We start from the raw sequence: 12,170 nt of genomic DNA, 5'->3' as shown, positions 1-12,170 counted from the left end.
CTCAGGGGCCAGTAGAACCATGGAGGCACTCAGACCGACCTCTGGCTCACTGACCAGAAAGGAAGTTGATCACTAAATCTCACCGTGATAGCAACTGTGTACATTTGCCAGTGTCTTAAATTACTCCTGTAGTTAACCGAATTGCTGTAAATGTTGACCATGTGCACCCCACAGGATCTCTTTGTGCAGTATTGTGTAGTGGTAGAATTAACTCATTTTTCTTTAGATGTAAATGCAATAATCTGTTATTGAGTGATATAGTTTGACTTGTTGAGGTCTAGGGGCAGATGCATCAAAGGGTTTTGCCCAGTCAGTGTCTATGGGAAAATGTGTTAATGCATATGGCCCTAAGTCTCAAGCACCACTCCCTCTTCCTGAGTAAGCCTTTGACTGTCTACCTCGCTACCCTTAGGGTCAAGTGCTGGTTCTCAGTAATCAGAGGATGGCCCACGACATCATTACGAAATGGACTTAATCGACCCAACTGAGACCCAGTAGCCCGTGGTCTACGGGAACCTCGGTCTGAATTTTGAGAAACGTAGCACTGTTGTGTACTGATTGTCACGAGGCCCCATTCAAGCCAAGAGGATGTAGTGTTTACACTGACCAGTGCTTTTTATCACGCTGGTGAGGGTATCATTTAAGATATGTACACTGGGCAGCCATATGGGCGGATATGTCTTTATTAAAACAGGAAGCCTGCGGTGTTCCAGATCTTCCATGCACCTTGTAAATAAAGCATTGTGAATGGAGGTTCCTGCTCGCCGCCTTCTTCGTGCATCTGTCATTTATTATTAAGAAGATTAGACCAGAGCTCGCTGCACCTGGGCCCCTGGCACCCGAGCTAGGCTCCTGGGCAGCCTGCCAGCACGCCTCGGGTGAGCCCTGCAGTGCCGCCCTCTCTGCACGCTCGCACGCAAGCAGAGTTGTGAACTGAACACTTGAGAAGCAGGGCTCACGTTTTATGACCAAAGCACTTGTCATTCAAAAGAAGGGCCAGCCAGCCAAAATGCATTTTGATGGAAAGTTGAAGTTAGACTGCCAGCTCAGACCCTCTTGCGGAATTCTCTGTTTCGCTCTGACTTTCTATCCTTTGCAGAGAGGAAGCGCGTGCCTCAGATATGATATGAGTAAGCCTTTTTTTATAGCTTATTCATAGCTGTCAGGTCCATGTGCTTTCGGAATCCACCGGAAAGCCAGGCAGAGCTGCCCATGGAGATATGTTATGGCGCTGTGGCTCACGAAATATTGTATCTGTTACTGGCAATATACGGAAACATCTGGGTTCACTGAAGAGCGACTTTAAAATGCGGAGAATGAATTGGCTTGCCTTGGAATGAGGGCTACTTTAGAACTGGGAAATTAAGAAGTTGATAGATATAATATTTAAAATTAAGACTTGGGGAATGTCTCACATACATTGTACAAGCTGGCAACAGGTGCTATTAACGCCTGTTATTTAAAACTTTATATGTACGCGTAGACGGCTAAAAACAAATTATTGTCACTGTAGCTGTAAAGAGAGAGGTTGTAGCTACTATGAATGACATTGCAGTATTTTGCTCGGCACTCTGTCTGATTGTAGCCCAGTTCGCGAGCCCGGCATCTGAGTCCCAGGCCCCTTTCGACCCCCTCCCTCCTCCCTCACTTCCACTTTGCAGTAGTGGGAGTTTCCAGCCTGCGGCAGGGGACCTTCCCGACTTGGCTGGTGAGAGAAGAGCCCTTACCTCAGCCAGCGCCGCGCGGGCACCAGCCGCTCTGAACCCCCGCCCCCTCCCGCAGAGCGGCCTCCCCTCCTACTGCAGCCCGCTGCTTCCCACGCCTGCCCAGGCCTCTCGCACTCCCTGCTCAAGCCAGCGGCAGAAGGGATCCCGCCGGCAGAATGGGCTCCCACACCGAAGCCATGGAGCTGAACGGCAGGCACCCGGGGCGAGAGGACGCGGACTCGCCGGAGGAGGAAGAGGTACGCGGGGATGGAGGGAGCGGGAGCCCGGGGGTGGCGGTGGACTGGATCCAGCGCATGGTGGGACAGGAGCCAGGGCGTGGGAAGAGGCATTTATTTATACGGCTAATCTCCCTTTAGACATTCTAATCGCATTTCCAAAGTAGCTTCGTTGTTGTTTACAAAATCTGCCCCTTTGCCAGTGAGGCGGGCTCCGGCATCACACACACTTGTGGGTGGACATTGGCACACCGGCTGCGAGAAAGAAAGCGCTGGCTTGAAGCTGTAATGACATTCGCAGGTGAAGCGCCCCCTCACAGACTCATTCCGGGCGGAGGATGGTCTGTCTGTGTGATGATGCGCGCGCTAGACAGTCTGTACACACAGCCGGAGCGCCGTGCACTTGTCACCGCGCTGCCAGTAAACTGCACCCTCTCCGGGACGCCTGCACGAGCGCCGTCACTCAAGCGGCAGCGGGCTCTCCGTGCCCAGCGGGCAGGACCATCTTCGTCTCGCCGAACAATGGCTGTTATTGTCTCAGCCTTGCGGTGTTTTCTTTTCTGCGGCACCTGACGACACCGGTGTTTTGCCACGGATGTCTGGTATCCGCTCAGCGCGCGCTGCCTGACGGGCACGCTTTTTCTTATTTTCTCATAAGTTAGAGAATGAGGCGCCCACCAGGTCACCTGCCAGGCGTTGGATTTGGGCACGCACCCATCTTCCCCCACCTTCACTTAACACTGTAAACCGTGTTTGGCTTCTCTGCTGTGGCTGTGAGGGCATGAAATAAGGGAATCCTGTCTGCTCAGCTGCTATTATTCATCCGGATCCGGGAATTAGTCTGGTCACAGGGAAATGCTAACTCTGTCCCGGTGTAACTTGAAGACACTGGAACAGATCAGCAGCGACCGCATAAAGTATGGGTTCACACCAGCAACCTACAGCGGATGAGAGGTTTTTCATATTTCATTTTGAGCCGGCTGCAACGCAAATGCCTCACTTAAATGGCCATCTGTAACCCTCTTGTTCCTTTAGGCTATGGGCAGGCTGGTGCCTTGAGCCTTGGTGCCAATGTCTAGGAGGAAAGCAAAGACACTCAACTTGCTGTCTCGTCACAAGTGCTTAAAAGACACACCATGATTCGGAGCCGGGGTTCTGACTTTTCCAACCCCTCTGTGTAGTAAGAGGTATACATGCACTGTAAGACAAGGAGGGTTACGGTGTAGATGTGGGAGTCTCATCTCATACATGTTAGGAGGGAATGCATTGGAGAAACACAAAGTTAGGATTTAGAACGTCTGTGGGTTCTCCAGAATATAGTGATTGTGATGGCCTATTCTAAAATCTATATTAATACTCAAAGCCGCCTTTTTTTCAACCTTGGGGTAATGGAAGAATTCTACAAAAGTACAGTCCTTGCTTGCAGTTTCCATTTAGCACATTGATGTCTGTTTATAGCTCAGTGTGCTATATATATATTATAAGGATAGTAAATTAAAACATCTAGGTTACACAATGGACTCTGACCAGAGGAGTAACTCCTTAACTAGCTACATAAAATAGAAATCAGTGTCCTTCACGTTACACATTGTCCTTATACTGTTTTGGGGTGAGTCAAACCTGTACTACAACTACGCAGAGGTCTTTCCAGCAAGTGAGTTATCCACCAAAGTTTCATACGGTTGCTATGCCCTGGAAATAGCAGGGTACACACACAACTCGCTGAAACTGATGCCTTAACCCGATAAGCAATTGTTTAAAATATTTTTAGATTTATTGTCACATTTGTCTTCATTTGCCAATTTTTGGGTGGCAGAGTTTTTTTTTTTTTTTTCAATAAATGTAAATTGCCTATCAGGCCCCCCCCTTCCTTGTGACACCTTGAACCTTAATTTATAGGAACCCAGAGAACTTTTTTTCATTTCCAGCACGGGTGTCCGTACATGACATGATTTACTTAGAAATGTTTGCTACCACACACACCCCTAGAAGCCCCAGTCACTTGCAGCAATTGTACTGTTTCTGCCTCAGGCATGTGCCCGCGTGAGTGCATTCCGTGCCCATGGCCCTTCATTACCATTTTAGTGTTATTGTTAGTCACGCACAAGTGACGCCGCCGTTTCGTTGCCAAAAGGATATGCAGTTAAATGTCTGTTCTTTGCCGCCATTCCCACCCACCGCTCTTATCACTCGCTGCACGCTGCTATCTGCCACCTCTCTGGGCAGGCCTCTGTCCATCGCTCAGTCACTGTATGGGGCTGGATGTAAACAGAATCGACATTGCTGCTCCCCCGGCCCGTTGCCATGGGCACCACTCGCCTCTCCAGGATGGGAGGAGAGATTCCAGTTTCAAACCCGGGAGCTGAAGGGCACAGGCAGCTCTAGACAGCACATGACCGTTCTTTGTGGGGAACCAGCCGACTGTAATGTGTGCACCAGAGGGCAGAGCACGAGCAGGGCGTCGACCTAAATAAAGTACCAAAGCCGGAAGCATCTCGCCTATCAATGTATGAGTGCTTTCGGTAGGAGCCACGCCTTCTCTGGGCTATGCTTTCGAAGACCATGGACTGAAACTCTCTTTAGGTGAATTTTGTAAGTTTATAATTATCAGGAGCTTGGAGGCAGCAAGAGGCACTTTAACTAGAAGCACTTTAACCAGAATCGTTTGATGGTTTCAGTTTAGCATCTCTTGCTATGGTTAGCCTTAGATCATTGCACACATTTATGTATTTTTTAGAATGTTGGTTGTTAGATGAAGGGTGGATGCTTCCCACAGAGGAGTATCACGCCTCCCATCACTTCTTCCCCCACCATTCTTTGTCTTTAGGCAGTGCTTAATTTGTAAAAAGTATAGGTGCCAGGGCCCTACTCAGGAGGCCACTTCTGCTTGCAACGCCCATTGCCGCTGTCAGTTCTGCCAATTACAGTAACAACCAAACTACTAACCATCCCACTCATACAAGTCTGACTATTCTGACTATTCCAGCCCCCAAACCTCTAAGCACGGCTTTGGCAGTAGGTTTTAGTCATTTTTTATGTATTTTGAATTAAAACATGTTGTGCTAGTCTCCAAATTAGACAAATAGCGACACCATTCAATAGACTGTCATAAGGGCCAGTGTTGGCAATTAAGTGCCAAGCCGAGCATGGAAACCACCAGCTCACATTAAGCACTGCTTTTTGGATGGCTGGTCTTATGATTATTGGTACCGATCCATGCATTGCTTTCAGGGCAGACAACTTTCCCATATCTCCTCTTTTACCAGGGAAACTTCAACCCCATATGACCTGCTGGATCCTTTGAACCTAGAGAAAGCACTGACTGTGATTGTCAGTGCAACTTACCCAGCTGCAAGGACCCTTGGACCCTGGAAGTGTACCTAACTTGTTTGTTGGTTAACATTCTTTGGGGATTGTACTTGTCTCTTGTCCTTTTAGAAGTGCCCCACATTAAAAGCCACCCTTCTCCTCTCCTTCTATATCTCGCATCTTGAGTAGACCCTACCCCATCCTCTGTTGTTGCTCTCTCTACCAATATATATTGTACTGTGTTTCATTGATTTGCTGCTCTGTTTGCATTGTGCAAACCCACATGCATACATGTATCTGTTGTTGTAATACTTTATTCGATATTTTCATATCATAAAAGTGCATGTATCTAAGATTACATTGAAACGATCCAGTTGCACATATGGTGCTCAATCGATATAGCAAAACACTTGCTGAGATTGCCTCTTGTGTTTGTAGTTCTCACTAATAAAGGAGGCTCCTGTGCGTTTCAGTTAAACATAAATGATAGGATTTGCTACGTTCTGGTTAAATCGCATACACTGTACAAGATGTTTATTCATAGAGGTAATGTACCCAATATTCTAAATGGAACTGACCCCGTACGGTGCCGCAGAGCTAAACCAGCTGAGCTCCCGCCCCTGTGGCATATCTAGCCATCCATGGGTCCTAATGCAGGTAAAGCAAATGTTCCCCAACCAATAGGTGGGTAGTAAAATAAATCAACAATCAGGGTTCAGCGGGGCCTTCAGTCGTCTGGGCCCTAGTGCTACTGCACCTGCTGCACCATTGACAACTATGCCCCTGTCCCACGTATTCTCAATGAGTTCACAGGCACTAGATTGCTGCCCATGTCCTTATCTTTTGGTCCTGCCACCTCTGTTTAGTACGCTTAGACTAGAACAGAAGCCTGTTTTTTACAGTAAGTCTCAGGTCATATGGCGGCAAGCTTGATATTTTGTGGGATGACCATAAATGGAGTGTCCACAGGATGATCACTGTGATCGACGTGTTTTCTTATACCCTCGTCATGGCTGGAAGTACAGCCTGTGCAGCGGGCTGTTCATCTCTGTTACTTGCAGTGCACCTGCGATACTTCAAACGTGATACAAGTGAAAGAGGATGGTAGAGGTGGGCGAGTCACTGAAAGCTCGAGCCAGAAGCCTCGTTCTGAATCAGCTCAAAGTCCTGTTGGAACTTCAAGCCCACAACGCACTTTCAAGTGGCTTCTGCTTTTTAACTTTCCTCTACAGAAGATGTGGCATTATGCCGACTTTGGGAATGGGGAATCAGGTTTGTGTCTCAGCACCGGCACAACGTCTTGTGATTCTGGCCAAATCACTTAATCTCCCTGTGCTCCATTACCTTCCGGTCAAATTCACACTTTATTAAAACTGCAGAAAAATGCACAAAGTGGTTACAACAAAGCAGCTAACAAAGAAGAGACAGATAATCAATTAGTGGCTGATTTGTACAAACAGAAACCAAAAAAACTGCATAAATCACTGCTTACCTGCTTAAATTGTGTGATCTTAGGCAAATACTGTATTTCACCAAAAATCCTTTTTCTTAGTTTTCCCGTATGATATCACTTTCAAATACGTGAGGTTAGGAAAACAGTTTTACAAAACCTATTGTGATCTAATAGACTATACTCTTGCTATATAACAGGGGTCTCCAACCTTTTCTGTAATGAGAGCTACTTCAGATCAGTGAAAATCGTCATGAGCTACTGAATGCCAAGTAACTTGCGCATTGTTATCAGACAACCCCTCGCCCGCTTCATTGACTTTATACCTAATGTCCATAGAGCCCGATACTATGGTTTGAACAAAGTACTGTCACTAGAGGTACTATGATAGGGCTGTCATGTGCATCTGTGAGTACATGGTCTGTGTGGATGTATGAACATCTGTGTGAAGTGATGGGATATATGTATATGGGTGAATGAGAGCCTGTGTCATATGGTCTTGTGGCACAGGATGTATATTTTGCCAAATGTGGCACCGTTACATGTACAATACAAGCATACAACCATTTTCTTTTAATGGGAGAAATTTGAAGTGCAGAAAAATGTTCTGCGTTAATGTTCACAATAAGGGACATTTTTCTGCACTTGATCGAACATTTATTTCCACTTCAAATAGGTCTCGCCTTTTGGACCTTATAAGTGTTTAGTTATCCAGCACAATATCCTTGGTGCAACAACATCAACTGTAGCATGGCAAAACACTTATAAGGTCCCAAAGGCGAGACCTATTGGCTGTGCCAATGCTTGTTTTCCTTCTTATGATCCATTTTTCTAAATCCAGCAGTGGAGGGAAAGGAGAGATTTGTGGCATCATAGTCATTTTTTTGCCCATATTTCAATTACAGGAAATAAAGAATCCATCAATGCGTTACCACTCATTCTGATATTCAGATTTTGTATTTCTGATTTTCAATAAACTGGTGCTAATATGTTTTTGTCACAAATTACGCACCAAATTAGGTTACTCGCCCAGGGTTGCAGGAAAACAGAAACTGCACCCCACATGATTAAATCACTCTTCATGTGAGTACTCTCTTGTGAAGCAAGGAACACAAAAGGTCACTGTGCCAATGCTCACTGTACTAAAATGTCACTGTATCTATCTATGGCCTCATGTTTGAGGACAAAACACGCAGGGAGTCAGCAACGTGCGCACACGAGGAACAAAGGAGCATGCATCTGCAACACATTTACTACCAGGGCCAAACTGAGAGTATTTCCCATCTCAGAAAGATCAAATATGAACAATATGTTACAGGAAAAAATGTAATGATGTGTTAGTAATTTCTTTTAAACATGATGTAACCAAATTACGAGGTACAATCTATTTCTTTGAAAATTGAAATAGTATACATATTTCCTAATGATTAAATAATGATATGCGATTTAGGGAGCTGTTAGGCCAGCAACAGAACATTGTTCAGTGAGTGAACGCAGAATGTACATGCAGTATTATATATGCAGTGACACATATGCAGTAACCTATATGCAGTGCCACATAGGCAATGTCTCAATGCGCTAGGCAGTGATCATGGACATTAAAAGGCCTTGTTAGAGACACCCTCAATTATAGAAATTATGGCCATCTACTAGACAATAATGCAGGCTTTATGGTACTACTTTTGAACGTGTGAAGGGCAAATCAGGTACAACTAGGAAAGCATGACGTCAGTTCTCCTAGACTCAAAGTGCTAGATTGCCTGTGATTGCCTGTTCAAATTGTGCAGTTTAAAACTATTTTCAGCAGCCCTCTCTAAAAATAGTCCAAACACGACTGTCGGAGGATACAGCAACCATGTGTTATCAATTAGAGCTTCGAGGAACGATGATGCACTATCACGTCAACTTCCTTCCCAGCGTAGGTTTGCAAATTTCAGTCGTGGCCAATGGACTTCCGGATGCCACCTTTCGCACTACTGTCTGCCAGCAGGGGCTTCTCCTGCAGATCGCGGCTGCCCGCCTGTGGCAGAGCTGCAGCTCCTGCACCGCTGATGTCATTTAACACAATCAATCAATCAATCAGTGAAACTTATAAAGCGCGCTACATACCCGTAGGGTCTCAAGGCGCTGGGGAGGGGGGGTGCCGCTACTGCTCGAACAGCCAGGTCTTCAGCTTCTTCCTGAAGGAGAGGTGGTCTTGGGTCAGGCGTAGGTCGGACGGGAGGGAGTTCCAGGTCTTGGCGGCCAGGTAGGAGAAGGACCTTCCTCCTGTAGTCGCTCTTCGGATGCGGGGGACGGCGGCGAGGGCGTGGTTGGCTGATCGGAGGTGGCGATTGGGAGCGTAGAAGTTGACTCGGCTGTTGAGGTAGCTCGGGCCTTGGTCGTGTAGGGCTTTGTGTGCGTGGGTGAGGAGGCGGAAGGTGATTCTCTTGTTGATGGGGAGCCAGTGAAGGTCTCTCAGATGTCCGGAGATGTGGCTGGATCGTGGGATGTCGAGGATGAGTCTGGCTGAGGCGTTTTGGATCCGCTGGAGTCTCTTCTGGAGCTTGGCGGTGGTCCCGGCGTAGAGGGCGTTGCCGTAGTCCAGTCGGCTGGTGACGAGGGCCTGGGTGACGGTCTTCCTGGTCTCTGTGGGGATCCACCAGAAGATCTTCCGTAGCATGCGTAGGATGTTGAAGCACGCTGAGGAGACGCTGTTGACTTGCCTGGTCATGGAGAGGGAGGAGTCCAGGATGAAGCCCAGGTTTCGTGCATGGTCTGTTGGTTTGGGTGCGGTGCCCAGGGCGGGAGGCCACCAGGAGTCGTCCCAGGCGGAGGGTGAAGAGCCCAGGATGAGGACCTCCGTCTTGTCCGAGTTCAGTTTCAGGCGGCTGGTCGTCATCCACTCGGCTACCTCTTTCATCCATTCGTGCAGGTTGGCTCTGGCGGCGGCGGGGTTGTTGGTCAGGGAGAGGATCAGCTGGGTGTCGTCGGCGTAGGAGATGATGCTGAGGTGGTGTTTGCGTACGATGGTCGCGAGGGGGCTCATGTAGACGTTGAAGAGGGTGGGGCTCAGTGATGATCCTTGGGGGACGCCGCAGATGACTTCGGAGGCCTCTGATTTGTACGGTGGTAGGCGGACTCGCTGTGTTCTTCCGTCGAGGAAGGAGATGATCCATTCCAGCGCCTTGTCCTGGATTCCGATGTTGCTGAGGCGCTGCACTAGGGTGCGGTGGCAGACCGTGTCGAATGCCGCGGAGAGGTCTAGGAGGATGAGGGCCGCTGTTTCTCCATTGTCCATCAGGGCTCGGATGTCATCGGTGGCGGCGATGAGGGCGGTCTCGGTGCTGTGTTTGGCTCGGAAGCCGGACTGTGAGGGGTCGAGGGATCCGTTCGTCTCGAGGAAGGCGGCCATCTGCTTGTTGACGGTCTTCTCGATGACTTTGGCTGGAAACGGGAGAAGCGAGATGGGGCGGTAGTTCTTGAGGTCGGTGGGGTCCGCTGTTGGTTTCTTGAGTAGGGCGCTGAGTTCGGCGTGTTTCCAGCTTTCGGGGAAGATGGCGGTGTCGAAGGATGTGTTGATGATGTCTCGCAGGTGGGGTGCGATGACAGCGTCGGCCTTGTTGAAGACGTGGTGAGGGCAGGGGTCGGTTGGTGATCCGGAGTGGATGGAGTTCATCGTGCGGATGGTGTCTTCTGTGCTGATCGGGGTCCAGGCGTGGAGGGTGGTGGTGGGGGGGGGTGGCTGGTCGGTCGTGGTGTGCGTTGGTTGGTTGTTGAAACTGCTGTGTATGTCCGTGATCTTGTTGTGGAAGTATGAGGCGAGGGAGTTGCAGAGGTCTTGCGATGGGGTGATGTCGTTGTTTCCTGCGCTGGGGTTGGAAAGCTCTTTCACGATGTTGAAGAGTTCCTTGCTGTTGTGTGCGTTGTTGTCCAACCGGTCCTTGAATGCTGTTCTCTTGGCGGCGCGGATCAGCTGGTGGTGTTTCCGGGTGGCCAGTTTGTAGGAGGTCCTGTTGTCCGGTGTCGGGTCCCTTTTCCAGACTTTCTCGAGGGCTCGGCAGTTCTTCTTGGTCGAGGGCTCGGCAGTTCTTCTTGGGACACATCTCTCTCCGGCCTTAACCACAACTGGTGTGCTCGTCTGAGGCACACGGAAGCCTCCTCAGCTCGCACATCACGTTTTCTTTTCTTCCCGCGAAACCTGTGAGGAGTGGTTTGGGGCAACAAATATACACCACGCAGCCTGTTGGTGTTATTCTTATTTTTGCAAAGTGAGTGAGGGAGCGGGTGGAGGAAGATTTCTTGAGGCAAGGGGGTTTGACAGAGCTCTTGAGGAGGTGTTTTGGAGATGGGGCTGCTGTCCTTGCAGTAGACGCTAAGGAAGGTGGTTTGTCCGTCTCTGACTTGGGGTCCCGTCACCTGAGCCACCCTTTATCCAGGGTGAAATAAAGAGACAAAGTACAGCCGTCCATAACAGACTTGTAAAAAGCGCTGAGAAGAGGCAGAAACTGGGCTAGCGCTACAATCCAAGTGGACTCATGCTAAAAGCCCCAACAGCTTGAGTGTGGCTCGGGAGGAGGGCTGCACGCATCGAAAGAGCGAGCTGTAAGTAGCTGCATTGGAATTTTAAACAACAAGCCTGTGAGTGGTGCGCGTGCGCACGCCACAGGAAGCGATCTGTTTTCAATTATCTCGCCCGTGTCTGGGCACGATAATTCAAAACAGATGTCGCCCGTGCGGGTAACCGCAAGCAATAGGCCGTGGGGGGAGCAAAGGCGGGACATGCACCCGCCTTTGCCCAATTGCGTGCTGTCTTTCTTAGAAAGACGCACGCAAAGCCCAATAGCCTGTAACTAAAAACAAAACACACGCACAAGAGTGTGGTGAGCTTTTCAAAGCCCCTTACTAAAAGTGTCGCCAGACAGCGCATGCACGCTGCTACAGGCTCGACCTAAAAATGACTGTATTTTTCAGTTATTTATATGCCACTGTATCTACCAGCCACTGGGAGCACAATGCCTGCTGTGTGGAAAAGCGGCACTTTGAATTAAGAATAAATTCAACTGAAGGTTTAACTTTATGTTTATATGCATTACATAAAGCTCATGATTTTGATTTTCTCCCATGTCTCTACCAATAGCAGGCTTATTACTCTCGGTGGCCAGTAGGAATGGTGCAATATTTATAATAGGAAAATATAAATATTTGTTTAAATATGAGTAATATAAAGTGAAACAAATGTTTCATAAAACATTAAGACTTAATTGGCTTAATTTAAAATAGAGAAAAACATAACAACAATGTTTAATAGAAACATTTTTCTTCACTATAAATTTCTCCCATTTAAAAGAAAATGACTGTATTTTTCAGTTATAAATATGGCACTGTGACTACCAGCCACTGGGAGCAAGATGCCAGCTTTGTGTTTTAATGTGACACTTTGATGAGGAAGCTTAGTCATTAAATTAACTCTTCATTTGAATTTTTTCT

The 12,170-nt window shown here is 48.0% G+C and overlaps 1 protein-coding gene across 1 annotated transcript in view; it reads left to right on the top strand.

Annotated features, from left to right (window-relative positions):
* Positions 1 to 1,675: 1,675 nt before the first annotated feature.
* Positions 1,676 to 12,170, top strand: part of NINJ1 (ninjurin 1) — a 147,978-nt gene continuing 137,483 nt past the window's right edge. Inside the window, exon 1 of the mRNA XM_086939163.1 lies at positions 1,676 to 1,963. Within this exon, the coding sequence (XP_086795289.1) occupies positions 1,883 to 1,963 (81 nt within the window). The 5' untranslated portion in view covers positions 1,676 to 1,882. The remainder of the gene's footprint in view (positions 1,964 to 12,170) is intronic.

The sequence above is a fragment of the Lissotriton vulgaris genome, chromosome 9, assembly GCF_964263255.1.
Source record: "Lissotriton vulgaris chromosome 9, aLisVul1.2, whole genome shotgun sequence".
NCBI lineage: Eukaryota > Metazoa > Chordata > Amphibia > Caudata > Salamandridae > Lissotriton > Lissotriton vulgaris.
The sequence above is the reverse complement of the archived record's forward strand: the minus strand, read 5'-3'. Positions and strand labels throughout refer to the sequence as shown.